This window comes from Muntiacus reevesi, chromosome 5, assembly GCF_963930625.1.
Source record: "Muntiacus reevesi chromosome 5, mMunRee1.1, whole genome shotgun sequence".
In the NCBI taxonomy this organism is placed as follows: domain Eukaryota; kingdom Metazoa; phylum Chordata; class Mammalia; order Artiodactyla; family Cervidae; genus Muntiacus; species Muntiacus reevesi.
This window is the reverse complement of record NC_089253.1, coordinates 83682157-83707839: the sequence shown is the minus strand read 5'-3', so window position 1 is coordinate 83707839 and position 25683 is coordinate 83682157. Positions and strand designations below refer to the sequence as shown.

The window sequence follows — 25683 nt, the reverse complement described above, 5'->3', positions numbered from 1 at the left end:
GATTTTACAGTAACTGGAAAATTTACATTAATGATTAAGACCAAGTGTGTTTTCCGATACATGATCTTAAATTGGAGTAACGTATCACAGGTCATATCAAGGAAACCGGACCACTGGGGGATGTGGCTATGATTCCTGCACTACCCACCCTGGAATGTCCAGGAGTGATTCACACTTGCCCCCGTCTGTCTGTCTTCAGACCACCTCCCATGGAAGTCTGCACCCCCTCCCTCCCCCTTCCTCAGTGACTGTTATTTCTAAGTTGCCAACATTGCTCCCGTATTATCAACATTCTAACTTTGTGGGAAGGGCTGTGGTGACTTTCAGGAAAGTGAATAGGAAGTGCTTTTCTAAACAGCCTGACAGCTGAGGGGTGGCAGCGAGATTATAAGAAGTCTGGGCCGGACAGACAGCAGAAAGCCAGCCGTGTCGCAAAAGAGATGGTAAGTTCATTTCTTTTTGCTATGGGAAGTGGTTGGGTGGAAGAGGTTTGGAGCTGAGTTAGGCAGGTAGGGATTTCTAAAATGTGGAATAGCAGTAGTTGTGGATTTTTACATTAAGTAGCCCCATGGAGTTTGTAAGAATTTCAAAGCCTGCTGCCCACTTTGACCCTCCCAGCATCCTTTTGAGTTGCTATGTCCATGTTACAAATGAAGCCGCTGTGCCTTCCAGAGAGGCTAGGTGTTTGACCTAAGGTGCACTGTTGGACTGGATGTGGTCTGGATCTGAATTTCTGTCCTCTTGCTCCACAGCCACTGTCTTTCCTAGCAGGACTTACAGGGACTCTCTTGGAGCAAATCCCAGTTAACCCTCAACTCTTCTCCAGGATGCTCTTCTGTCCGGGTTGAATGCAAGGCTGAGCAAGTGTCCTGGTACAAGACTACTGTCAAATGGTTTCTCATCCCGGCTCCCCTTTCCTTCTCTGTGCCCTAGGAGTCTACTGGGACTGATGCGGACTAGCCACACAGTTCCTATTTCTGCCATAACTCTCAGTCCTGCTAGTGACTCAGTTTTCTCATCTGTAGAACGGACAGATAATAGTACTTTACTTTGTAGCATCATTGTGGGGATTAAATTAGCTGAAAAACAAGTAGGTCTGAGCCTGGCATATAGCTGTGGGATAGTAGATGTTAGCTATTATTGTTATGAGAAAGAAGATTCTTGGGATTTTGTAGGATCTGAAATCCAGAGAAGATCCAAGGAAAAGGGCATTCTTGAACTCATTAAATAAGACACAAACACACAGTTTTACCCTTGACTTATGAGGTGTATCTCATACAGTCCTAGGGTCTAAAATCCTTTAGTCTGTGGCTAGAGAGGAAGCAGGCTATTCCTGTTTTTGAGCCCCTTTCCATGGAATACCAGAAGAAAGTAGTGCTTATATTCAATTCACCCCCATTTCTTTGCTTTACCATAGAATAATTTTCAAACACTTTAGTGAGGATTTTCCAGATTGGGTTGAACAGGGATAAATGGATGATGAAAAGAAGAGGAAGGAGTTTGAGTTTGTTCTGAGTGTGAACTCCAGTGATGTAAGAATGTAGATTTCTTTTATCTCTTTGTCTCTTGCATATTTTTCCTGAATTGGTCAACTTCAATGAATGAACAGTTACTTCTTTCTTTCATCTATTCTCCTTGGGATCCTCCTTTATTTTAGAGTAATGTTAACAGACTGAATCATGGAGTTCTTTGAGATTCTGAAGAAAGGTTCGAATCCTTTCCCAGACAACAATGTCAGACATCCACATAAACATTGAACTTTATGGATGACTGCAGAGGGTCCCCAAACTTCCATGTCCAAGAACCCCACCCTCTCACCTCCTATGTTTTAAGCTCAGAAGTTTCTCCATTGACTTCTTGGAGCTAGGCTGGGACTCTGCAATGAAGTGCTAAGAACTCCAGCCCTGGAATTGTCTTAAATATTCTGAAGACAAGACCTCTTCCTTTGCCCTAGAGCACATTTGTCTCTTGGGACTCAGGAACCTCAAACTCTGCATGTAAATTCAACTTCAAGTTCAGAATGGCTTCAATTAACCCTAGGATGTGAGGAAACATGTTAAGATTTATCTGCTGGGGCATTTTCAACCAGATGGATCTCAGAGTGTGGGAGCTCTAAATAGGGAACTTACAGTTAAATTATGCCAGCATTAGGGTATATCAGTGGGCTAAAGAGGAGGTCTGGGTTCACTTTCATCTATGCCTTTTAACCATTTTAAAGTGAAGTCACTCATTCGTGTCCAACTCTTTGCAACTGTAGCTTACCAGGGTCCTCCGTCCATGAGATTTTCCAGGCAAGAATACTGGAGTGGGTTGCCATTTCCTTCTTCAGGAGATTTTCCCAACCCAGGGATTGAACCCAGGTCTCCCGATTATAGGTTTAACCATCTTAGGTCTGTTAATTCTAGTTCTTGCTCTTCCTTTCATTACCTATTTTTTCAAAATGTAATTAAATGGTTCATATTCTCCTGGGCTGGCTGCTAGCTCCTAGAAAGTTCAGCTTCAGAATTTTGTAAGTGGAAACTTATTAATCAAACCCCCAAACATCAAAGTGACTTACTACTCAACAGGCAGCTCTGGGAAAAGACCCTAGACCTGACCCTAGAGGGTAGCATATGGTGTTTCATAAATGGCATTTATTACATGGTCTTCTAAGTAATTCATTTCTCTGATTGAAAAACAAAATAGAAATTTTTAAAGTCAAATACATAAAATGAATCCTTTATATTTTAGAGATATAGTTTAGTGAAGGTCCAGATGACTTAAAATCTTTTAAGTATGCTACTTTATTTTTAATATTAATATTTCACCCTATATAATGGTGACCAGGAGTCTGATTTAAATATATACATGTGCTTTGATTCTTAGTTTTGATGTCCTGGGTTCCTTCTTGTCTTTATTTCTATTGGTTATTTGGCTTTTAGACCTCTTTGTTTCACTGTTTCATTTTCTGCCTTTAGGCTGTGGCCACTAAAAGCTATACTATATTACCACCAACACCCAGAAACTTAAAGGAAACTATATGATCAGTTGTACTACCTAGAAAATCTCAACTCTGCCACCAAGAAGTTTCATAATTCTATCTCCTCAATGACTCTCATATCTACCTACCACCTTTGCATTCCTATTGACCCTCTTTAGTTTTCTTTCCTTCCCATAGGGAATTTCTAAGATGAAACAAACTTATTTTGTAGATAATATAATACCCAACATTTGCAAATATTCATCTGGTGCACCACCATGTACCTAGCAGTATGCTAGAAATACATGTAAATAAATGTTGAAGAGAAATAATTTGTTTAAAATCACCTGTAGACTTGCTGGAGAAGGGAAATCCCATGGAAATCCTGGGAAATCCCAGGGACAGAGAAGGCTGGTAGACTGAAGTCCATAGGGTCAACAAAGAGTCAAACATGACTCAGACTGAGCACAGACTTGTTAAATTTTTAATTTGAAAGTCTACAGATTATTGCCACAAATTTTTAAAAAGAGAGAGAAACACCATCTATTCAGGATGTTTCTCTGTTCAAAACCCTGGCAGTTGGATTCCTTCTGCAACCAGTATTTCTGACTCACACAATTTGGCCATAAGCCAACTCCTTTTCAACTAACCCCCAGGACTTCCCAATTTTCAGCAGCAATCAGACCACATCACTCCCTCTCTTAAAATCTGCTTGCTGCCCTACTTGACTTGCACTTAAAACAAAAATTTCATCTCCTTGTTTTGGTTCCCAAAGCCCAGAGTGATCTGACCCCAGCATCATCTCATGCTTTGCTTCCCCTTGTTCATTCCATTCCAGCTGCACTGTTTTCTTCCTGTCCTTTGAACACTACACACTTTCCTTCCATTTTTAAAGCCTTCATATTAGCATTTCCTTCTATCTTTAATGCTCTTCCTCCTGTTCTCACTGCTTTCTTCTGGTCATTCTGCTCTCAGTCTAAATGTCACCTTTTTAGAGAGGTCTTCCCTGACCTCCCTCCTGTCTAATGTCACTACCCCATCACTCTATCACATAACCTGGCTTTAATTCTCTAACTACCCTTTATCACTATCTTCTGTGTTTTATGTATACTTGTTTAGTACTGTTGTATATGTTTTGGTGTTTGCTTCACTGTGTGTCTTCCATAGAATGTACATTTCATGAGGACAAGAACTGTATCTTTTTAATCATTTTAATGCCACTGCCTGGAACAGTACCCGACACATTATAGACACTTAATAAATTGATAGTTATTGAAATAAGTAGTGGGAAAGAACACAGGCAATACAAGGACATGCCCATCTTGGTGTGGGGAGGAAGAGGTTAGTATGGGGAAGGCTCCTTTAAGGAGGAGATTCTTGGTCTACTAGAGCTAGGCACCCACAGAAGGAGAGGGTGCTCTGGGCATAAAAAGAACATAGGGAACATACAGCATATTCTGAAAAGTACAAGATGTCTTGTTATAAATGCATGGTAGGATTGTGGCGGAGGAGAGGGGTAATTGAGGAGTAATGGCAAGAGATGAGACTAGATAAATAAAAAGAAGCCTCATCTTGAAGAGTCTCAAAGTGTCATCTTAAGAAGTTGGTATGTATTGTTCAGGGAATGGAAACAGCTGATGGACTTTAAGTAGTGAAGCAATATGATCAGATTTTGTGTTAGGAATATCATTCTGATGGCATTAGAGATAAAGAACCGGAGATGGGTAAACTTGAGAAGAAGAGATCAAGGGGAAGATGATTTCTCTGGTCTGGGAAAGAAGTGATAATGTCTGAATTAGTGCTGCAGCAGTAAAGTGGAAATCTGGAGAATGGCCAGGTATCTCATCAAAAGGTAAAGTCCATAGGGTTTGATGGCAGATTGATGTGAAGGAATCCACGGTCTTCCTTCCCTGGTCCTACTGGATAGAGGACTTGAGGGTCTCTGTGGGCAAGTAGGTTGTGGGGCTTGGGTCAGGGATACTGTTAATAATAAGAACATGCATCCTTTATACAAGCCCTCTTTGGTGCGGAAGCCTTTCAAAGGGACACACCCACTCCAGAAAGTTACATGGAATTTGCTGTCTCCTCTCCTCTTCTAAGAGCTGCTGCTATCTGATTCTCCAGGCTTTCTCGAGACACACCAGCTATGGTAGGCTCTGAATTCTCTACCTCTCCTCCACTGGCCACTGTCCCAACACACTTCCTTGAGCTGGCCCCAAAGCCACCCACATGGAGTTCAGTGAGTGAGTCCTGCTCCTCTGTTCTCTCACATGGGATGTGAGCCATCATGCCCTTGTTTCTCTTACACTCCAAGAGAATGAGACAAAATGCTTAGAACATATTTTTTGCATAGCCTTCTTATACTCTTCTACCTAATAACACTTTTTTTTTAAATTGAGGGAGGACTTCTTTACAATATTGGTTTGATTTCTGCCATATGTCAACATAAATTAGCCAATAGGTGTACATATGTCCCCTCTCTCTTGAACCTCCCTCCCACCTCCCATACAATACACTTTTAAATTTGATACAGTCACTGTTGTAACCCTATTGTACTTAATTCTAATTATCACATTTTTCCAACATTTTTCCATTCAGCATGCTTCCATGTGATTTTCAGTCATTCCCTTGCTATTTTTTCACTTATTTATTCATCTGTTCATCTGTAACATATTTTAATATCATTTTATTTGTTTATTTATGGTTGTGCTGAGTCTTTGTGGTTGTGCAGGTTTTTCTCTAGCTGCAAAGAGCAGGTGGCGGGGAGGGGGCTGCTCCTTGCTGCAGTGCATAGGTTCTCATTGTGGTGTCTCATCTTGTTGTGGTTCCCAGGCTCTAGACCACAGTTAGTTGGTCACGATAGTTGCAGCACACAGGCTTAGTTGCTCCTGACATGTGGGATCTTCCTGGACCAGGGATTGAACACAAGTTCAGTCTTGGCAGGCAGATTCTTTACCACTGAGCCACCAGGGAAACCCTCTGTAACACATTTATTAAGCAGTAAGCATCTGTTCTCTACTATGGCTGGGGTTCAGATGTAAGTCATAGCCCTTGTCCTAAGATGGCTCTGCCAGTCGCTCTCTCCAGCTGAGTGCAAATAGGTTTCTTCTGCATTTGGATTGCAGACTTCATGCTCAGGAGGAAAGTCAGGGGTGGAGACACTGATGGAGAGCCACTGACATGCAGATGACCATAAGGAGGCCTCAGGAAAGCAGAAGATTGATAAGATAAGAGGGTCCTGGAGGCAGGAACCTAGGGTAATCTCTGTCTCTGCAAGTGAAGGCAGAGTGTTAACGATGGATTCGGGAAAAGACTGAGAACAATCACTCAGGATGTCAGAATAGAAGCAAGAGAAGAACCAGGGAAGCATTTTGAGCAAAAGGAAGTAGTCAGTAATATTCATTGATTCAGAATGGTCAAGGAAGATAATGATGGAAAAACTGCATCGGTGTTGGTCATTGGGATGTCAGTGGTAAAGTCAGCAGGAGCTGTTTTGGAGGCTGGTGGGACTAGGGGTTGAGGAAGAAAGAGGAGGCAAGGAAATTAACAAAACTGAAATGCAGAGGACAGAGAAGAATCAGACAGGACCTAAGCAGAAGACAGGGGTCTAGGGAGAGACACTGAAGGTTTCACTTCTAAAGTGCAAGGCTGTGGTCTACAACATAGGCAGGGGAACAGAATCACCTTTCTGTGGTACCTTTCCTGACAACTTTGTCAGCCACCTGGCATGCTGGCAGACATGGGATTACTACTGGCATCTAAAAACTCTATGCAAAGGTCGAGGGGAAAGAAACACTTCCTGCCCCTTCTACTTCGTCTCTGCCTCTCTCTTCACCCCACACTCACTTTTAGTTCTTCGGAAAGTAAAATTAAAGACCAGCACAGTGGCAAGCGGCTTTCATGAAGGTTTACACAGGCACAGGATGTTATTCCAATAACCCGGTCTCAGGCTCCTTCCCAGTGACTTCCGGTTTGATGCAGGCTGTCAAAGAATATTAAAGCAAAAATGAGCAGAGCACACGGCTGCTTCTCCTCGGGAGGTATTTCCTGGTGTTTCAGCACTTGTTTAGTCACAGACATCAAGACAGAGCCCTTAACTCTTCACCATCCTAGATCTAGCGCTGCTTTGTCCTAAGGGTGACAGTGAGAGAAGGGACAAACCTGAGAAAGCTTCCTCACCCCAAGGAAGTTTCAGAGGAAAATTATTGCTCGAAGGAAGGCTTTTAAGCATCATTCATCTTCCATACCCACACACCAGATGCTTGTCAGCTGCCAATGAGTCAAGGAGCCGTCTTACAGTTAACACAGAGATTTGCTCTGAGTCCATGAGCCTTCTGAAATTGTCTGAAAAATTGCAAGTGTGCAATTTTTAAAAAAGAATCCTGATTATGGCTTTTTTCAGACTTTCAAAGGAGTTCATGAGTTCTGTGAGAATAAGAATCACTGTACTTTATACATATAAAAAGGATAACCAACAAAGACCTATTGTACAGCGCAGGGAACTCCACTCAGCACTCTGTAATGACCTATATGGGAAAAGAATCTGGAAAAGAATGGATATATGTATATCCGTAACTGAATCACTTTGCTGAACACTTCAAACTAACACAATATTATGAGTCAACTATATTCCAAGATAAAATAAAAATTAAATTTAGGAGGAAAAAAAAGAATCACTGTGTTAAGCCAACATACATTCCAGTGAGCAAGCATCGGCAGATCATTTGAACTCACTGAGTCTCGGTGATAGGCAGTGACAGTCCCAGACCTGCTATAGAATGCTGGGGAAATGCTTAATTGACTTGGTAGTCATCTTTACAGTCTCCTGACGCTCTTATAGAATGAGAGGTGATTCTTGGTATAATCGTGATTTTAGAAAACAGAAAAGGATGGTCAGATTAAAGCAGGAGACACATACATACAAAATGTGTCTTGTGTCATCACACACAAAAATGACTTGTATTTTCCTTTCTCAGGTGTTGTGTCTTAAACAGAAGCAATTGCCAGTCCTCTAAAATCTTAAAAAGTTTAAAACCAGCACACACTCTCTTTCTGTCTGTCTCTATTTTGCTAAACCAAACCATATTGAAAAGTTTACACAAACAAGACATAAAACAGTTCTGCTGGGACAGTGGGTGGACTTGGAAATGCAGATGGGGGTAGGAGCCTCACTGGCTCACTATTACAACACTCTTCCTTGAGCTGGCCCCAAAGCCAGAGAAACCTGTAGAAATACTCTCCACAGGAAGAAAATCACTTTCTCAGGGCACAGGAAGAGCACCCCTAGATGATAAACACTACAATCCTCTGGTTTACCTGGGAGAAAGCCAGCAGATTCAAAATCAAATATTGAATCTCACTAGCTACATTATTGTGCTCTTCACCAGCATTATTTTTGCTTCTGTACTTGCCTCCCATCAAAATCCTGGAAAATTATATAACCTCTTGAACCCTTCTAAGTGGAGAGCTAAAGTTTTAGTCATAAGTTCTAAAATAAAAGAAGGAATTTCCAGTGAATTGTAAAAATTGGCATTTCACAATAAATGTTACATCATTTCCTAGAGTTTAGCCAATGGAATAAATACCACAATGATCTGATAACACTTATCACTTAAAAAAACACAAACTACTTCCTAATAATAGGGAAGTTTATAGTTTTTTCTTTTTTGTTGTCTCTTCTTTAATACCTATTTCATTTCCTGTACAGAATTTTAACCTAATACATCTTAAGCTTATTTTATTGATAACTATATCATATATTTTTATACAAATAAAAATATAATTAAGCTGAAATGTAAAAGATTCAATTTTATGAAATCATAAATCTATATGTGTTAAATGTTTTCATTTTTGATTGAGTTAGCATGACAATTACTTTTAGTACATAATTTAAAAATAGCATAAATATACTATAAGTTTTAATAAGTAACTTAAACTTCCATATTTAAAATGGTATTGAAGATACATCTCTATATAAGGAGAGGGGCTTTTTCCCTATCCATGTAACCTCGTGTGAATATTATTTATTGATATAGTCAAACAAGTTCACCATCAATTCTATTCCTATATTTCATTTTGTAAAGACTCTATTAAACATTAAGGGCCTTTATTCATATGAATAAGTAAATGGAAATGGAAGCTTCAATTCTTTGAACTCCTTCCAAGTTTCACGTGCCAATCAAGTTAATGAAAAGAGAGAAATGGAAAACTCCTTGACTTGAAAAGGATTTGTTTCACTATCATTTGAAGCATTCAAGTTGTCAGACCTACACCAATACTTAGGGTGGTTTCTGTTTGGCATATCAGATGTTTTTTACATACAGAGGCCAAGCCTAATGATGAATAAGAGTCAGGTTACAAAAGCTGTGATTTCTTTTGTAAAATGGAAAAAGTAGATACATTTGTAGGCAGATTGGTTTTAGGTAAGTGTACATGTTGAAGATGAAGTTGGGAATCTGAACAGAGATTTACTTAAATTCTCCCTGCTTATGTACCCCTTGGGAAGCCAGGCTCATTCTGGTTTGAAGATTGCTGCTATAGCACCTGGCATGACACTCGCTGGATACTGAATTGAAAGTGGTATAACAATAACTGGTGATACAATATAATCCACAGAGAACTCTGTGGGATTAAGTTCCTACTAAGGGGATTATCGTCACACTTCCTATGCAAAGAAACAGCACCATAAATCATAACATGATGATACTCTCAACATTTGATAATAGGTCCTGCAGTGGCCAGTTGATTAGCATCCTAGTAAGAACACAAAACATGCCTGCCTATCAAAGCCAATATTCAGAAACTCTAGATAGAAAAGTGCCAGACTTCTTATACAAAGATAACCCCACTGTATGGAAGGTTTGCACTGATTTGTGTTACATGCCCCACACTATCTGGTCTGACTGGAGTCAACAGTACATATACACTGTGCGCACGCGCGCGCACACACACACACACACACACACACACACACACACACACACACGCTACCACCACAACAACCACTTACCCCCGTAGACCCTACATCATCTATCTCTGGAGTCTGACTGTGGCAATTGAGAATTTCTATCTAGGAAGGGTTTCAGGTAGCAATCTGGCTGAAGAGCAACATAGCTTCAGTAGAAAACAAATGCATGATTTTTATGTTGGTGGTTTTGCTGGGGTGGCTCTAGATGAGCACAGACGTGGCAACCAGGCTCAGGCATGTCACATATTCCATCATCTCCAACAGCAACGCAGGGTGGGTTTGAAAACCTGGAGATTTACAAAAGTGAAAAAGTAGAGTGGCAAAAGTTCTTGTTTCAAAGTTAGGTTCTGCTTCTGTCATTTTCAATGTGTTGCTTTCGACTCTACCAATCTTCAGTATTCTCATGTGTAACATGAGGGTGCTGGATGAGCATCTCCAGAACTTATTTGTCTAAAAACACTTTCAGTTCAGTTCAGTTCAGTTCAGTCAGTTCAGTTCAGGTCACAACTCTTTGTGACCCCATGGACTGCAGCACGCCAGGCTCCCCTGTCCATCACCAACTCCTGGAGCCTACTCAAACTCATGTCCATCGCATCGGTGATGCCATCCAACCATCTCATCCTCTGTTGTCCTCTTCTCCTCCTGTCTTCAATCTTTCCAAGCATCAGGGTCTTTTCCAGTGGGTTGGTTCTTTGCATCAAGTGGCCAAAGCATTGGAGTTTCAGCTTCAGCATCAGTCCTTCCAATGAATATGCAGGACTGATTTCCTTTAGGATGGACTGGTTGGATCTCCTTGCAGTCCACGGGACTCTCAAGAGTCTTCTCCAACACCACAGTTCAAAAGCATCAATTCTTTGGTGCTCAGCTTTCTTTATGGTCCAACTCTCACATCCATACATGATGACTGGAAAAACCATAGCTTTGACTAGATGGACCTTTGCTGGTAAAGTAATGTCTCTGCTTTTTAATACACTGTCTAGGTTGGTCATAGCTTTTCTTTCAAGGAACAAGCACCTTTTAATTTCAATCACCATCTGCAGTGATTTTGGAGCCCCCCAAAATAAAGTCTGTCACTGTTTCCACTGTTTCCCCATCTATTTGTCATGAAGTGATGGGACCAGATGTCATGATCTTAGTTTTCTGAATGTTGAGTTTTATTTATTTATTTATTTATTTATTTATTTTGAATGTTGAGTTCTAAACCAACTTTTTCACTCTCCTCTTTGACTTTCATCAAGAGGCTCTTTAGTTCTTTTTCGTTTTCTACCATAAGGGTGGTGTCACCTGCATATGTGAGGTTATTGATATTTCCCCTGGCAATCTTGATTGCAGCTTGTGCTTCATCCTGCCTGGCATTTCGCATGATGTACTCTATATATAAGTTAAATAAGCAAGGTGACAATATACAGCCTTGACATACCCCTTTCTCAATTTGGAAACAGTCTGTTGTTCCATGTCCAGTTCTAACTGTTGCTTCTTGACCTGCATACAGATTTCTCAGGAGGCAGGTCAGGTGGTCTGGTATTCCCATCTCTTTAAGAATTGTCCACAGTTTGTTGTGATCTACACAGTCAAAAACACTTTAAACATGTTAATAAATTTGATGAAATCCCAACATTAGGGAGCTTATGAGAAGTCATCCTTGCTCTAGATTCAAGGTGAATAAGCTTATTATTCATATATTAATAAAAATTATATATGACTACACACATGCATTAAGCATTGAATGATATTATAGACATTTATTAAAATAGTAAAGCAAGAAAACATAGATCAATAATACACAATAGATGGCATAGTGCAGCATGATTAATTGATGTTCTGTGCATCCAAGTACGGGCCAGACAACTGTGTGGATCAGGGAGGTTTTCTGAGACTTCCTATTACTCTTGAGTATGGCATACCAGTTTTTAAAGGGAGATTATTGTATAACAATAATGATAGTATTTTTAACATAATTTTACAAAATGCATCATAAAAGAAAATACTAGTGACACCAGTTGTTACTCAATAAATATTTGTTGAATGAATGAAGAAATTATTTTGTTCTGAGCCTTGATGCAAAGCTCAACTAGGAGAGGACTTAAGCAGAGTAGTGAGAAATAAAAATGGAGCAGAAAGCTTGAGCCACCCCCAATGGAAACAGACAGGTCACTCAAGAGCATGATTATTAAGCACAAGTGGTTGGCCACATTGATTGCACATGGACACTAAAAGGAAGTTTTCTTGTTTCAGGCCAGCTGCCCAAAAGCCATCTGGAACTGGCGATTTCAGAGAGTGGTCTTCAGAACTGTCCAGCTCCTCTGCCTCAGTGTCCTGATCCTCGGTAAACCTTACGCTAACCTTCCACCTGGTCCTCAGGGATTAGGGTAACTTCTCCAAGTGGGCAAAGTTAAGGATGGTAGCCAGTTGTTGTGAGGCATGGGAAGACTGTCCAAGCCCAGATTCCTGGATGGGGGGAAATGCCTCCAACACCACCATACTGGTAGAAGAGGCTTCAGGGAGGACATACGGAAATATACCCAGGGCCAATTTATGCATTAAACTCAATAGACACAGGCCCGTATTACTTTTGGAGACCCATAAAAATGCTGTAATTTCTTTACAAATCATTTTCTTCTAGGCCAAAGAAAATGTTTTCACATGTAATACTAATATGTTCATCTTTATACCAATGCAGTTATATAATTTTTAATTTTATTACTGAGGAAGGGGATTCTGAAGGCAAAATTCTATGCAAGTCAGAATACAGCCCTGGTGATATCAGAATAAAGTCTATAGCAAAACAGTGCCATACAGGTGCCTGTGAGGGAAGGCAAACAGAACCGACAGACATGTGGGCAGCTGAGGAGAGGGTTGATTAGGGGCAAGGCCTCATAAACAGGAAAAAGAGCCATTTCCAGGCCTGATTGCTTACACTGTGCACCTCTTCACTTGGGAACTGGCCTCTTCTGGCGGGGGTGAGCTCCCACTGGCTAGGTTAACACTACTTTCTGTCCTAATGCCCTTTATACTTTTGAAGGGCACATTCTTTATTTCACTTGATTTCATAAATATTTCTTTTAAAGGCCTGTTTTAAGTGCTATTTTAAGAAGTGAGTAAGCAGAGATGGAGGAAGTAGAGCAATTTATCAAAGGGAAACAGCCCGGAGTAGTGGGATGAGTGTAAGATTGCACCCCAGGAGAGACAATGAGCCTCTGCCACAAACCTGGTGTTTTCACTCAACAAGTATGCAGGGAATACCTGATTAGTGTCAAGCTCTTTGCTTGGTGTTAAGAGTCCAGAGGTAAAAAGAGACCCCAGTTGGACTCACAATCTAGCAAGTGTGGCCCATGTCATACAAACAGATGTTACAACAGCTGTCAGTGAGGGAGGTGCAGATAGAGACAAGGTGCCTGGAAGAAGGAACACCAAACCCACCTGCAGGAGTCATGGAAAGCAGGTGCAGGAAAAGTTTACCAAGCCTAAGCAGAAAAGGGTAGCCAGAGGAGAAGGAAGAGCATGTGCAAAGGCATGGAAGTGGCTGACTTCTGTTTTTGCTAAAGAAAAGTAAATATGGGTGGGTGATGAGGCTGGACCAGCAGGTAGGCTCCAGATCATAAAGCATCTTATTTTCCATGTGAAGAGGCAGTACCTGTAGATATGAGGCAGCCATCAAGATATTTGACATGTCATTTAATTTGGGCTTGGGAAAAGTATTTAACATCTCCTACATTTCTAAAAGGAGAAGGTTAGATGGCCTGTAAGTTCCCTTCCAATGCCGGTACTTTGTAATTCAAAATCTTTAATATTAATACCAAAGATCCTCAGGAGAGGACACCTTTTTATTCTTTTTTTAAAATTTATTTTTAATTGGAGGATAGTTGCTTTACAATGTTGTATTGGTTTCTGCCATTCAACAATGTGAATCAGCCATAAATATACATACATCCTCCCCCACCTTGAACCTCCTTCCCGCCCCTCCCCTCCCACCCTGCTACATCATCACAGAGCACTGAGTTGAACTCCCTGTATTATACAGAAACTTCACTAGCAATCTATTTTACTCATACAAATGAATATGTTTCAATGCTACTCTCTCAATTTGTCCCACCCTCTCCTTCCCACAGTGTCCACAAGTCTAGAAGAGCACATTTTCTTATTCTGACTTAAAGTGTATCAGTACTTATAACTAAAAGATGGAAACCATTCTTTTTCCTAAAAACAACTAGATTAGACATAAAAGGATCATGCTTTTGGTATTTCTCTTCTAGTCAGACTCATCTGACTATACAGAGTATACTTATGCTCACAACCTCTTTCTCATTAGGGATGCTAACTTGATCCTCACTCTCCTTTACTTAGAGCTAATGAACCAGAAAGAAGTATCAGCATGGACCTACCACTACAACAATAAATCATATTCATGGAATTATTCCCGGGCATTCTGCCAGAAGTACTACACGGATTTAGTGGCCATCCAGAATAAAAACGAGATTGCTTATCTCAATGAGACCGTACCTTACTACAGCTCTTACTACTGGATTGGTATTCGAAAGATCAACAATAAGTGGACCTGGGTGGGAACCAAGAAGACTCTCACTAAGGAAGCTGAGAACTGGGCTGACAACGAGCCTAACAACAAAAAGAACAACCAGGACTGTGTGGAGATCTACATCAAGAGTCCGTCAGCCCCTGGCAAGTGGAATGATGAGCCCTGTTGGAAAAAAAAGCGAGCACTCTGCTATAGAGGTAGGGGCTTCTTGACTCTAAAATCTACCTGTTTAAAAAAATATGCCTTCCCTGGTTCGTTAATATAGCCCCCGAGTGAATAACATTGAGTCTCAAAGTCAGGGACATGGAAACAAAGAGTGAACTGTCAGTCAAGCAGCATTATTGAGCATCTTGAAAAATATAAGATCAAGATTAGAAAAAACTGGCCTTTTGAAGCCAGAGGGAAATTCTAATATCATTCAGTCCACCCTTATAATTTATAATGGCCAAAACAGATGCTCAGAAATTTTTGGTCTCCTAAAATTTATGTCCAGAGCTTTTCAGCACCACTGGGCTCTAGAATAAGAGACTGTAAATAAGAGACTGAGAGAGAACTTGGCTTTGTCTCTAGGAGATACAGTTGGAACTAACACCTACAGATAATCGGTATGTTCCAGGCATTATTATTCATTTATGTCATTAGTCCATTTAGTATTAGTTGTATTTCTTCTTCATGAAAACCTCACCAATCAGCTCCAAATACAATTCTCATTTAGCCAATGAGGGAAAGGCTCAAAGCTATTCAGGAATCTGCCCAAGGTTCTAAGTTCCTTGATGTTGGGGTTGGGTGTGGTGTTTAGTCACTAAGTTGTGCTCGACTCTTGCGACCCCATGGACTGTAGCCTGCCAGGCTCCTCTGTCCATAGGATTCTCCAGGCAAGAACACTGGAGTGGGTTGCCATTTCCTTCTCCAGGGATCTTCCTGACTCAGGAATCGAACCTGGGTCTCCTGCACTGCAGGCAGAGTCTTTATCAACTGAGCTACGAGGGAAGTCCCCTTGATGATGGAGCCAGTTTCAAATTCACGTTGACTCCAAGATGGTATTTTTGGCCATATATGTGACCACATTCTTGGCTTGACATTCTTGGGAGATAATTTGAGAACATAACCAAGGATGACAATGTTTTATAGATTCCCTCCAAAAACAGTATATCTCCAGGTCTATTTGACTTTGGTAGGAGGTGAGAGGTGAGGAAAGCTAAGAGGTAACTGAAAGTGAGATCCTGTGAATATATTTGATCCTCTACTCTCCAGGTTCCAGAGTGAGCAGACATGTGTGAAAGCTTGGTCTTCTGGTAGCCACGCACTTCATGTCAAAACTGATTCCATCTCTCTGATGGAGTGACTTCCCATCCCCTGCCCTGGGTAGCACAGGAACACTAGAGCCAGGGAGAGTATGGGTTGCCCTGGGCAAGAGAGTCCTGAGTACTCTGAAGCTTCTTCCTCAATAAATCACCTACCAGATGCCACCCTCTGCTGTGTATGTTCTAAATTATGTTAGATTATAAACACCTCCCCTCAGAAGCCCTCAGCAGTAATGGAACAGAACGCAGAGTACAGAGCATTCCCCGTACTTTCTCCCTTTCCTCGAACAGCTTTCTAGCCAAGGGGAAACACATCCATATACACATTGTCATGTAGACAGATCTCATTTTATAAGTAACTTATTCATTATTATATTAACAAAGAAAACAATGACCTGTTTTTTATAGGCCAGCATGGACATTACCAGAATGCTAGCTCATTCTACTGATCTCCTAGTCAGCTCCCTACTTTTCCTGGGCTTGAGCTCCCTAAACCTACTCTGATCAGACTGTCTTGGCTGCCACGAGGATGTTGCAGCATGCCACTACTTCCCCTCCCCATTCGGACTTCAGCATCTGTATCTGCAACATGGTCTTCCTCAAAAAAACTTGCAGAAAGTTACCAGTAAGAACAGAGATTGACCATTACTGGCATGAATGATAAGGAACAATGCTACTCCTCTAGCCTGCGACAATGGCAGATGTCACTAATTGATACCTGAACACAGTTGGCTTCCATCTCTACTAACATAATACTCTAGGCAGCCACTAAAACTGATATTTCTCCATCCAAGAGGTAAAGCGTGGAGGGAACCATCAGTTCTCTGTGGGAGATAGATGAGAAATAGATACATACGCTACCCTGCAACAAGAGAACTAAGTTGGAATAATTCCCTAAATGTCAGGATTAGTTAGACCTCAGAATAAGGTGTCAAAAAAAAAAAAAAAAGAATGATTCATCGAATCACCATTATGTTCTTTCCTGGAGGTCCAAGAAGTATATAAGTTACTAATGTGCCTGGAAACCCTGAAATGGAGTAGAATACAGAACCTGGCTGTTTTTCCATTCTTAGAGTTCTGACAGCCTGAAGAAGCTACAATCAGAACAAAACTTTTATGTTTCAAGAGTATAGGGCAGGCGGGTAGGGCATTGGTAGGTCAAGGTGAGTAGGAGGGAAAACATGGGCCAAACAGGCGCTACTGTTGCTTTCTGCACCTTCTCTCTCTCTCTCTCTCATTATTTTTATTTGACTGAATGGTGTCTTAAATGCAAGATGCAGAATCTTTTAGCTGGGGCATGAGGGATCTAGCTCGCTGACTAGAGGGATCAAAGCCAGGCCCCCTGCATTGCAAGCACAGAGTCTTAAAGCACTGGTCCACCAGGGAAGTCCATTCTGCATCTTCTCGTTACTTGAAATGCTTCCCAGGGGTTCAGTGAAGCTTCACCAAACTCACTGGCTGCCATGGGAACTTACTGCTGTAGAACCTTGCACGGCTTATAGAGATACAGTGTCTGAGAGTTGAGAGGGAACATAGAGATCAGATGGCACAACCCGCTATGTGACATACGGATTTCCTCTTGTGATAGACCCCAGTGTGGACCGGTGTGTGGCCAGGCTTAGGAAATACTACCAGAAAACAGCCTAGCCACAGACCTGTTCCCAACTATGACCTCATCAACACAGACACTCAGTACTTTTGTAGTATCATTTCTAATACTAATCCAACCACAGGTGCAGTGTCTATGTCCTCAAAGAGTCTCGTGCAGGGAGGAAACTCTGTCCTTCTCTATTCTGTCATCCAAGCGGTATAGACTTAGGGAGGAGGGCCTGGCAGGCCAGTCATGCTCTGTACCATCTAAATCTCATATATTCAGACCTACGACACAGCTCCGTATAAGGTCATTTGTCTTTGATCATGCTGCTGCTGCTGCTAAGTCGCTTCAGTCGTGTCCAACTCTCTGCAACCCCATAGACGGCAGCCCACCAGGCTCCCCCGTCCCTGGGATTCTCCAGGCAAGAACACTGGAGTGGGGTTGCCATTTCCTTCTCCAATGCATAAAAGTGAAAAGTGAAAGTGAAGTCACTCAGTCATGTCTGACTCTTTGACACCCCATAGACTGCAGCCCACCAGGCTCCTTTGTCCATGGGATTTTCCAGGCAAGAGTACTGGAGTGGGCTGCCATTGCCTTCTCCGTCTTTGATCATGAGTAGGTCTTAAACATCTCACTCAACTCCTCTGCCATGTGGTGCTGGGCATAGACTTAAAGCAGGCAAAAAGTGGAAAGGCTTTGGCCCTAACTTCAGACAGGTTGGACTCAAAGAAGGAACTTGCTGGTCGCATAATAGTAGGGGGTGGGACATGGGTTCTGATTATGTAAGTGTGACCCCTGCCACCCCTCATCTAGTTCCTAACCTCCATGCTCTGATATCTGTCACAGGAGCTTCCATAATAACACAACTCTATGAGTGTGACTGGTTAAGAGCCACAGCCCATTTTGCACCACACAGAGGAGCTCCTCTGTCTACCCACCCACTGGTGGCTCCATTTGCCCCACTGTGTCCCCACATGGCAACCCCTCCTTAGGCCAGATTAAATACAGCCTAAAACAGAAGTCAGGCAGTACTGACGGACCAGTAAGGGCAGGAATAGAGACGCACATTGAGAACAGACTGTGGATCCAGTGGGGCGGGGGGAGGGGTGGGGGGACAAACTGAGAGGGTAGCCCTGACGCATATCCATCACCATACGTAAACTAGAGAGTTGGTGGGAAGTTGCTCTAGGACACAGGGGGCTCAACCCAGTGCCCTGTAACAACCTAGAGGAGTGGGGTGGGGTGCTGGGCCATGGAAGGGGGTTCAAGAGGGAGGGGACACATGTATACTTATGGCTCATTCACACGGCTGTATGGCAGAAACCAACACAACATTGTAAAACAACTATCCTCTTATCAAAAATTTAAAAAATAGAAGCCAAGCAATGTTCCAGCAGGCTCCTATGGCACCCTTCACAGGGAACAGGCTGGCTCTCCGGGGCACGCTGTGGTCTTCTGTTGTCTGACTAGCTCAAGGTTACCCAAGCGGGGCTAAGACTTGGAATAAGAAACCAGCTTTTCTTCGCACCTCCTCGGAATGTCTGTGATTCTGACCCTTCTTCTGTATCCATGCAGCCTCCTGCCACGACATGTCCTGCAGCAAACAAGGAGAGTGCATTGAGACCATCGGGAACTACACCTGCTCCTGTTACCCTGGGTTCTACGGACCGGAGTGTGAACATGGTGAGCCCGCTCTTCTGGTGACAGCAACGTGGTCCATGGTCTTGCACTAGAGGTGATGCCAGGAAATAAATCATCATGCTGGAGACTCTCCAGTGGGTACAGGCTAGTCCTAGGTCCTCGAGAGAGGACCATCTGTCAGTCTGTCCCACTCAAACTGGCCAATCACACACTCGGGGTTAAACCACTTTATTTTTAAAGTGAACACTTCCTCCTAAAATTGCAAAATTTAAAAGGGAAAATGTAAGGACAGTAAAACAAAGAGAACTCTTTCAGGTTAATTTTGTTTGCTGGAAATAAACACCAGTGAAAGTATGATCATTTCCCAAGATGCAACCAATACAAGAGCTTCCCAGGTGGCTCGGTGGTAAAGAATCCACCTGCCAATGCAGGAGATGTGGGTTCAATCCCTGGGTCAGGAAGATCCTCTGGAGAAGGAAATGGCAGCCCACTCCAGTATTCTTGCCTGGAAAATTCCATGAACAGAGTAGCCTGGCGGGCTACAGTCCATGGGGTTGCAAAAGAGTTGAACACGACTGGGCAAACTAAACAAACAAAACAAATAATACAAAGGAACAAAGTAAAGATGAACAGGTTGGGTTAGAAGTCCAGGGAGATGGGTTATACCCAGCGAGATGGGTTATACCCAGGGAGATGGATTACACCCAGGGTTATAACCAGATGGGTTATACCCAGGGATATGGGTCATACAAACTGTTTCAGCTTTTAGCAAACCTGACATTGTCTTCCAATATGCAAAGAAAGAAATCAATATTTTGTTCTTACAGTCAGAGAGTGTGGTGAATTTGACCTTCCTCAACATGTGCACATGAACTGCAGTCACCCTCTTGGAAACTTCTCTTTCAACTCACAGTGCAGCTTCCACTGTGCTGAAGGGTACACATTGAATGGACCTAGGGAGCTGGAGTGTTTGGCTTCTGGAATCTGGACGAATTCACCCCCACAGTGCATAGGTATGTACACCCAATTCTTTTCCATCCTCATTGACAACTAGAATTTCAGAGGACACAAAAGGCTTTCTCAATCTGAAAAACAAGAAGATCTACACTAAATGGGACATTCTGCTTATTACTATTGCCCATCAACCAGAGTAACAGTAGTTTTAATTTTCATCTGTGGAGCGAGGGAATTTAATTCTTGATTCTCACGCAAAAGCATATGAAAAGGTCCCCTTCCCTTTGTTCATTGCAAAGTGAACAGAGTACAATAATGATTCAGGGGTTGGGTATTATTAATTTGAGAATTTCACCTTATTTCTTTAAAAAGTAAACAAAGCAAGGATGTTTGGGTCTTTCCGAACAGTTACTGAAAGTACCATTTTACCAACCAAGTTCATCACCTTGCCTAACACTTTAGGAAGGTGTAGACAGCTATTGCTGGCTACCCAGGTGGTGCTGTGGTTAAAGAACCCGCCTGCCAATGCAGAAGATGAAAAAGACACGGGTTCGACCCCTGGGTTGGGAAGATGCCCTGGCGTAGGAAATGGCATCCTGCTCCAGTATTCTTGGCTGGAAAATTCCTTGGACAGAGGAGCATCCATGGGGTCACAAAGAGTTGGACATGACTGAGTGCATGCGCACACACACACACACACACAGCTGTTGCAGCATCCTAAGGTTTCCAAGGTGAATGGCATGACACCAGGCCTCATGCCATTGCTCTGTGGCTGTTTTTAGCTGTCCAGTGCCCGGCTCTGAAGTCTCCGGAGCAAGGAAGCATGAGCTGTTTCCATTCTGCAAAAGCATTCCAGCACCAGTCCAGCTGCAGCTTCAGCTGCGAAGAGGGATTCGCATTAGTTGGGCCAGAGGTAGTGCAGTGCACAGCCTCAGGGGTGTGGACAGCGCCAACTCCGGTGTGTAAAGGTGAGTTCCAGGAGGTTGGGGATGTATCATGTCCACTGCACCTGGTTCTTGCTGGGAGCACAGATGAAACCAGCCTGAATCACAACTTGACTCTCCTTTTACCTACCACTCAGCTAGACTGGGGGCTTCCCTGGTGGCTCAGATAGTAAAGAACCCACCTGCAGTGCAGGAGACCTGGGTTTGCTAGAGAATTCCAGGGACAGAGGAATCTGGCAGGCTATAATCCATGGCGTCGCAAAGAGTCAAGAGACTCAGTCAGTTCATCTGGGATAGGAAAGGAGTGTCAGGCTCTAGAAGAACAAGAGGCTGATTTTACTACTGACTGTAAACAAAATTTAGAAGTCCTCCTCTCCCCAAAACTCACTGCCCTCAAGTAATTTCAGAATGACCTCATTCACAAATTTCACCTAAGATGAAACGGTGACATCTCCATCTGTAAGTAGATGTTAGAAGACCTACCAGGTTTCTAGAGTAAAGTGGATAGAAGACATTTGATAAAGGAGTCTTGAAAGAAACTTTTATTTTAAAGAGATTTAGGTCCTCCTGAAGCTTGGTTCTACAAGTCTGGACAAACATCATTAGGATCTCCTGACCCTTACAGATTCCTAGCTCCACTTAGATTTCCAGAGGTGGTTTCACCATTGCTCTCCCAGCTGTGAGCATGGTTCTTCTCCTTCCTCAGTACCTTTCTCTATGGCCTTGGTGATTCTGTCCAGCTGTGCAGTGTGAGTTCCTGGAAGCCCCTACCAAGGGAATCCTGGACTGTGTCCATCCCCTCATTTCCCTTGCAGTGGCTCTAGCTGCAAATTTGAATGCAAGCCTTGCCATCGAGTGAGGGGTAAGGACAAACTGCTGCCTTGGCCCTGGCCGGGAGACCCCACCCTTGCCAGCCTTCAAGGGTAGGATGTTTTCATCAGCAACCCCCAGTCCACTGGGAAGTATAAGTTTATGCTGCCTATTTAGGCAAGGAGTCATGACACAGTGGGGAAGATCAAGGGCTTTTAATATCAACATGACCTTTTCCAGGCTCTGATCCTGAAATGGGTTGTTAACCCCCAGGAGGGATGGTTTTCTCCTCTGGAAAATGAGCTATGAATTGTAAGGAGCTTCTGTGATATGAACTATGAATTGCAAGGAGCTTTAATAAGGATGGTGTATATAAAAAGTATACAATTAAATAGTATGTATAAAGTACCTTGCAGAGAGCCTTTGTTTCTGCCTCTTTTTTCCCTGCCTGCCTCACTGGTGTCTAGAAGCTGTGAGTCAGTGTCCTTGCTATACTTCAGACAGAGTCAGAACAGTGGCTATCAGGATACACAGACAGATTGCTCAGCATAGACTTTGGTGGCAGTCTTTGACAAAGGATCAAAGGAACACCACACTGAGAGGCTGTGATACAATCCAAGGCAGGTACCTAATAGCGCAAAGCTGCATTCTGTGCAATTGCCTCATACCTCACACCAATCGCATCTTAATAAAGCAAAAATGGGGAATAGCATAGCCGGAAATTAAATATTGGGTAAGTGAATTCCTGGAAGACCTGAATTATAAGCCCAGCTCTATTACTGTCTACATATGAGACCTTAGGGATGCCACTTAAAATTTCTAAACCTCACTTTTAATCTGCAAAGTTTGAGAGAAACGCTAGAGGATCTTTGGAACTTAAATACTCTGATTCTGTAAAACCCAGAGGTCTAAGGTCACTGTGTGCACTTTGTATTCTGAAAAACTCCAGGAGTATTCTGGAGATGAAATGCTTTGTCAAGGAAGACCATGAGGAAATCAGCGTTTATCAGAACTGAGGTCACTCGGGGCTTAATTATGCTCAGGAACTGACCTTGGGCTGCACACTCACTTGGCAACCGACGTCTGTTTAGGATGACATCCTGTGTTCCAGAAACAAGGCTCATTTAGAATCCTTTTATTGGGCTGGGTATTAGAGTGTCAACAATAAGCTATGTTGTTCTAGCCTTTTCCTTAGAAGTTGTCTGTCTCTATCTCCTCCTTACAGATCTAATTTTCACAAATATTTTCAATGAATATTTAAAGAGCGCCTTCAATGTCCTAAACACTGCCAGGCTCTGGCATACAACTCTGGATGACTGACATCAGCCGCAAGGAGACTGCAGTCTAAGGGGCAGAGTTAAACTAGGGCATGAAGAGCTCAAGCACAGGAATTGTAGGAGCATGCTGGAAGGGGTTCTCCCCTGAGCTGGGATGGGCAGGGAAGGTTTCTTAAGGAAAGTGTAGTGTAAGCTGAGACTTGAAAGGCAGGTGAGCAATCCAGGCAAAGAGGGGGAGGGGAATGTGCTCCAGGAAGATTCCCCATTTGGAAAAAGGAGGATTTGGGGTTCTGAATATACTGACAATGTGAGTCAAAAGATGCATGATCTCTTGAGGGGCTCTTCTGCAAAAGAATCGAGCCCTTCTATCGCCCAGTTTCTGACAATCACTTTTTCCATTTAGCCATTGCCTGTGAGCCCCTGGAGAGCCCCGCCCATGGAAGCATGGATTGCTCCCCGTCTTCGAGAGCACTCCAGTACAACACCAACTGCAGCTTTCACTGTGCTGAGGGTTTCACGCTGAGAGGAGCTGACACAGTTCGATGTGCTGATTCGGGACAGTGGACAGCGCCAGCCCCAGTCTGTCAAGGTACACCGTGACATCATAGTGTTGCTTCCGTGCCTTTCGGCTTATTAAAGGCATCAGCATCCACATTTGGTTCCATCATTCAGGTATTGCTCAAACGCTCACTGAGAATCTATCCTGTGCCAGACCCTTTGTGCTGGGCACTCAGGATGAAGTAGTGAGTGAAGGCAGTCTTAAGGGACATGTTCATTACAGCATCCTGAAATGAGTCGGACAAGACTGAGTGACTTTCACTTATGATAAATGATAAAAACTTAGTGGTATTTATGTTTGTTTTCAGTATTTTGCTCTCACAAATGATATGATAAAATTTCTCCAAATTGATTTTTGATATGCACCTTGTTACATACTTAGCATCGATTCTTGGGTCCAAAATTAACGATATTTTTAAAACTATGGATGCATATTATCAAATGCTTAACAATGACTCGGCATTTCCTCATAAAGTCATTCAACTGGCATTGTGACTATATATGATACTTTTCTCATCTTCCTGGTTAAACATGCCCAATTCAGAGATCCCTCTTGTTGGCATTAGAAAGAGTTAAGGGGTGGGAATCAATGAGTACTTGTGTATTACTCCTTCCTCACTCCCTACTTCCTCCCTCCTTAGCACTGCAGTGCCAGGATCTTCCGACCTCAAACAAGGTCCGGGCGAACTGCTCACATCCCTTTGGTGACTTCAGGTTCCAGTTGACCTGTAGCTTTACCTGCGATGAAGGTTCATTCCTGGTGGGAGCAAGTGTGCTGCAATGCCTGGATACGGGGAACTGGGATGCTCCTTTTCCAGAATGCCAAGGTAGGATGAACTCTTTCCAGTGTCTTAGAAACAAATTGTAGGCTTATTTTAAAAAGGCTGTATTTAAAAGGTGGTAACTGTCTAGGGGACAGAAACTTGAAATGAACTGGAAAATGAATAAACACTATCATCAGGAAGCCCTTATTATCAGGTCACATGGGGATCCCAAGTGCAGAGGCCTTGACGGGCTGGCAGATAGCACAAGTGATGGGATATCTGACAGCAGGAAAGGCTGCTGCCAGCTCTGCCCGGGGGCCTTTACCAGGATCTGAAGGCCCCTATCATGGACTAGGTTCACTGTTCTCACTTGGCTAAAGACAGTCTCTGGAAACAAGGCCAGGGGAAAAGATAGTCCCAGGATGTTGTTCCAAGACTAATCTGGCACTTTAGTCCTAGGAAACACAGCATATAGTGGTGGGATGGCGGGTAACGCATGGGTTTAATAGGAGAATGGGAGGGGCAGCATTTACAGGTACCTGGCTGCAAATAAGACTGCAGAAACCCACTTAGAGTAAAGTGAAGAGTGATGAAAAGAAAGAAACTAATATATACATGCAAAGTCACAGGACTCTCAGAAGGAAAAAAAGTACCTATTCAGTATAATCATATATATCTGCATTTCACTTGATATAATATAAAGCCAGTTATTGAATGAAATAGAACTGGTTCTGATCATCTGGGAAATTTGGAAATTGAAAGACAGATATACACTTTTTATACTCCCCATTCCTTTTTCAACCCAATTATTTACTTATATTTATGGCAAACCCTACTTTTAAAAGATAACATTTGTATTTATAAAAGGTCTAGAAAAATAAATATGCAAAAAAATCCTCTTACATACTGTCCCCAAAATACCCCACCCTTAAATAGACACTGGTTAGGCTTCTCCATTATTGTATAAATTCCTCCAATGTTTTTCCACTTTCCCCTCCACACAATTAGTATTTTCATGAGGCATATATAAGTTTAATAATAAAATTAGATAGGGAAAATACTAGACAATACTGCATTGTTTGCCTTTGCTTTTCACTTTGTGCCCACTTTCAGCATGAGTAAAAGCAGACAGATACATGTTTTTAATGAAAAGGAAACCATTTGCTATTCAGGTCACACATAAGCACACACAAGTACACACACACGCCCACTACTATTAAGTTAGGTCAACACAGAGTGAGCAAATGAATGAACAAAGGGGCTGACCAACTCAACAGAACTGCATGGTCTTCATCCCCAGACACAAGAGAGCCTGGCCAGCCCTGGGGGCTAGGGCAGAGTCCACCTTCTGAGCTGGGTCTGCAGAGACCAGGCTGA

The 25683-nt window shown here is 42.6% G+C and overlaps 1 protein-coding gene across 1 annotated transcript in view; it reads left to right on the top strand.

The window, feature by feature from the left end:
- The first annotated feature begins 308 nt into the window (after window positions 1-308).
- Window positions 309-25683, top strand: part of SELP (selectin P) — a 43816-nt gene continuing 18441 nt past the window's right edge. The window contains exons 1-8 of the mRNA XM_065936765.1: window positions 309-443; window positions 12162-12252; window positions 14271-14657; window positions 18934-19041; window positions 19827-20012; window positions 20736-20921; window positions 23388-23573; window positions 24184-24369. Of these exons, the coding sequence (XP_065792837.1) occupies window positions 441-443; window positions 12162-12252; window positions 14271-14657; window positions 18934-19041; window positions 19827-20012; window positions 20736-20921; window positions 23388-23573; window positions 24184-24369 (1333 nt within the window). The 5' untranslated portion in view covers window positions 309-440. The remainder of the gene's footprint in view (window positions 444-12161; window positions 12253-14270; window positions 14658-18933; window positions 19042-19826; window positions 20013-20735; window positions 20922-23387; window positions 23574-24183; window positions 24370-25683) is intronic.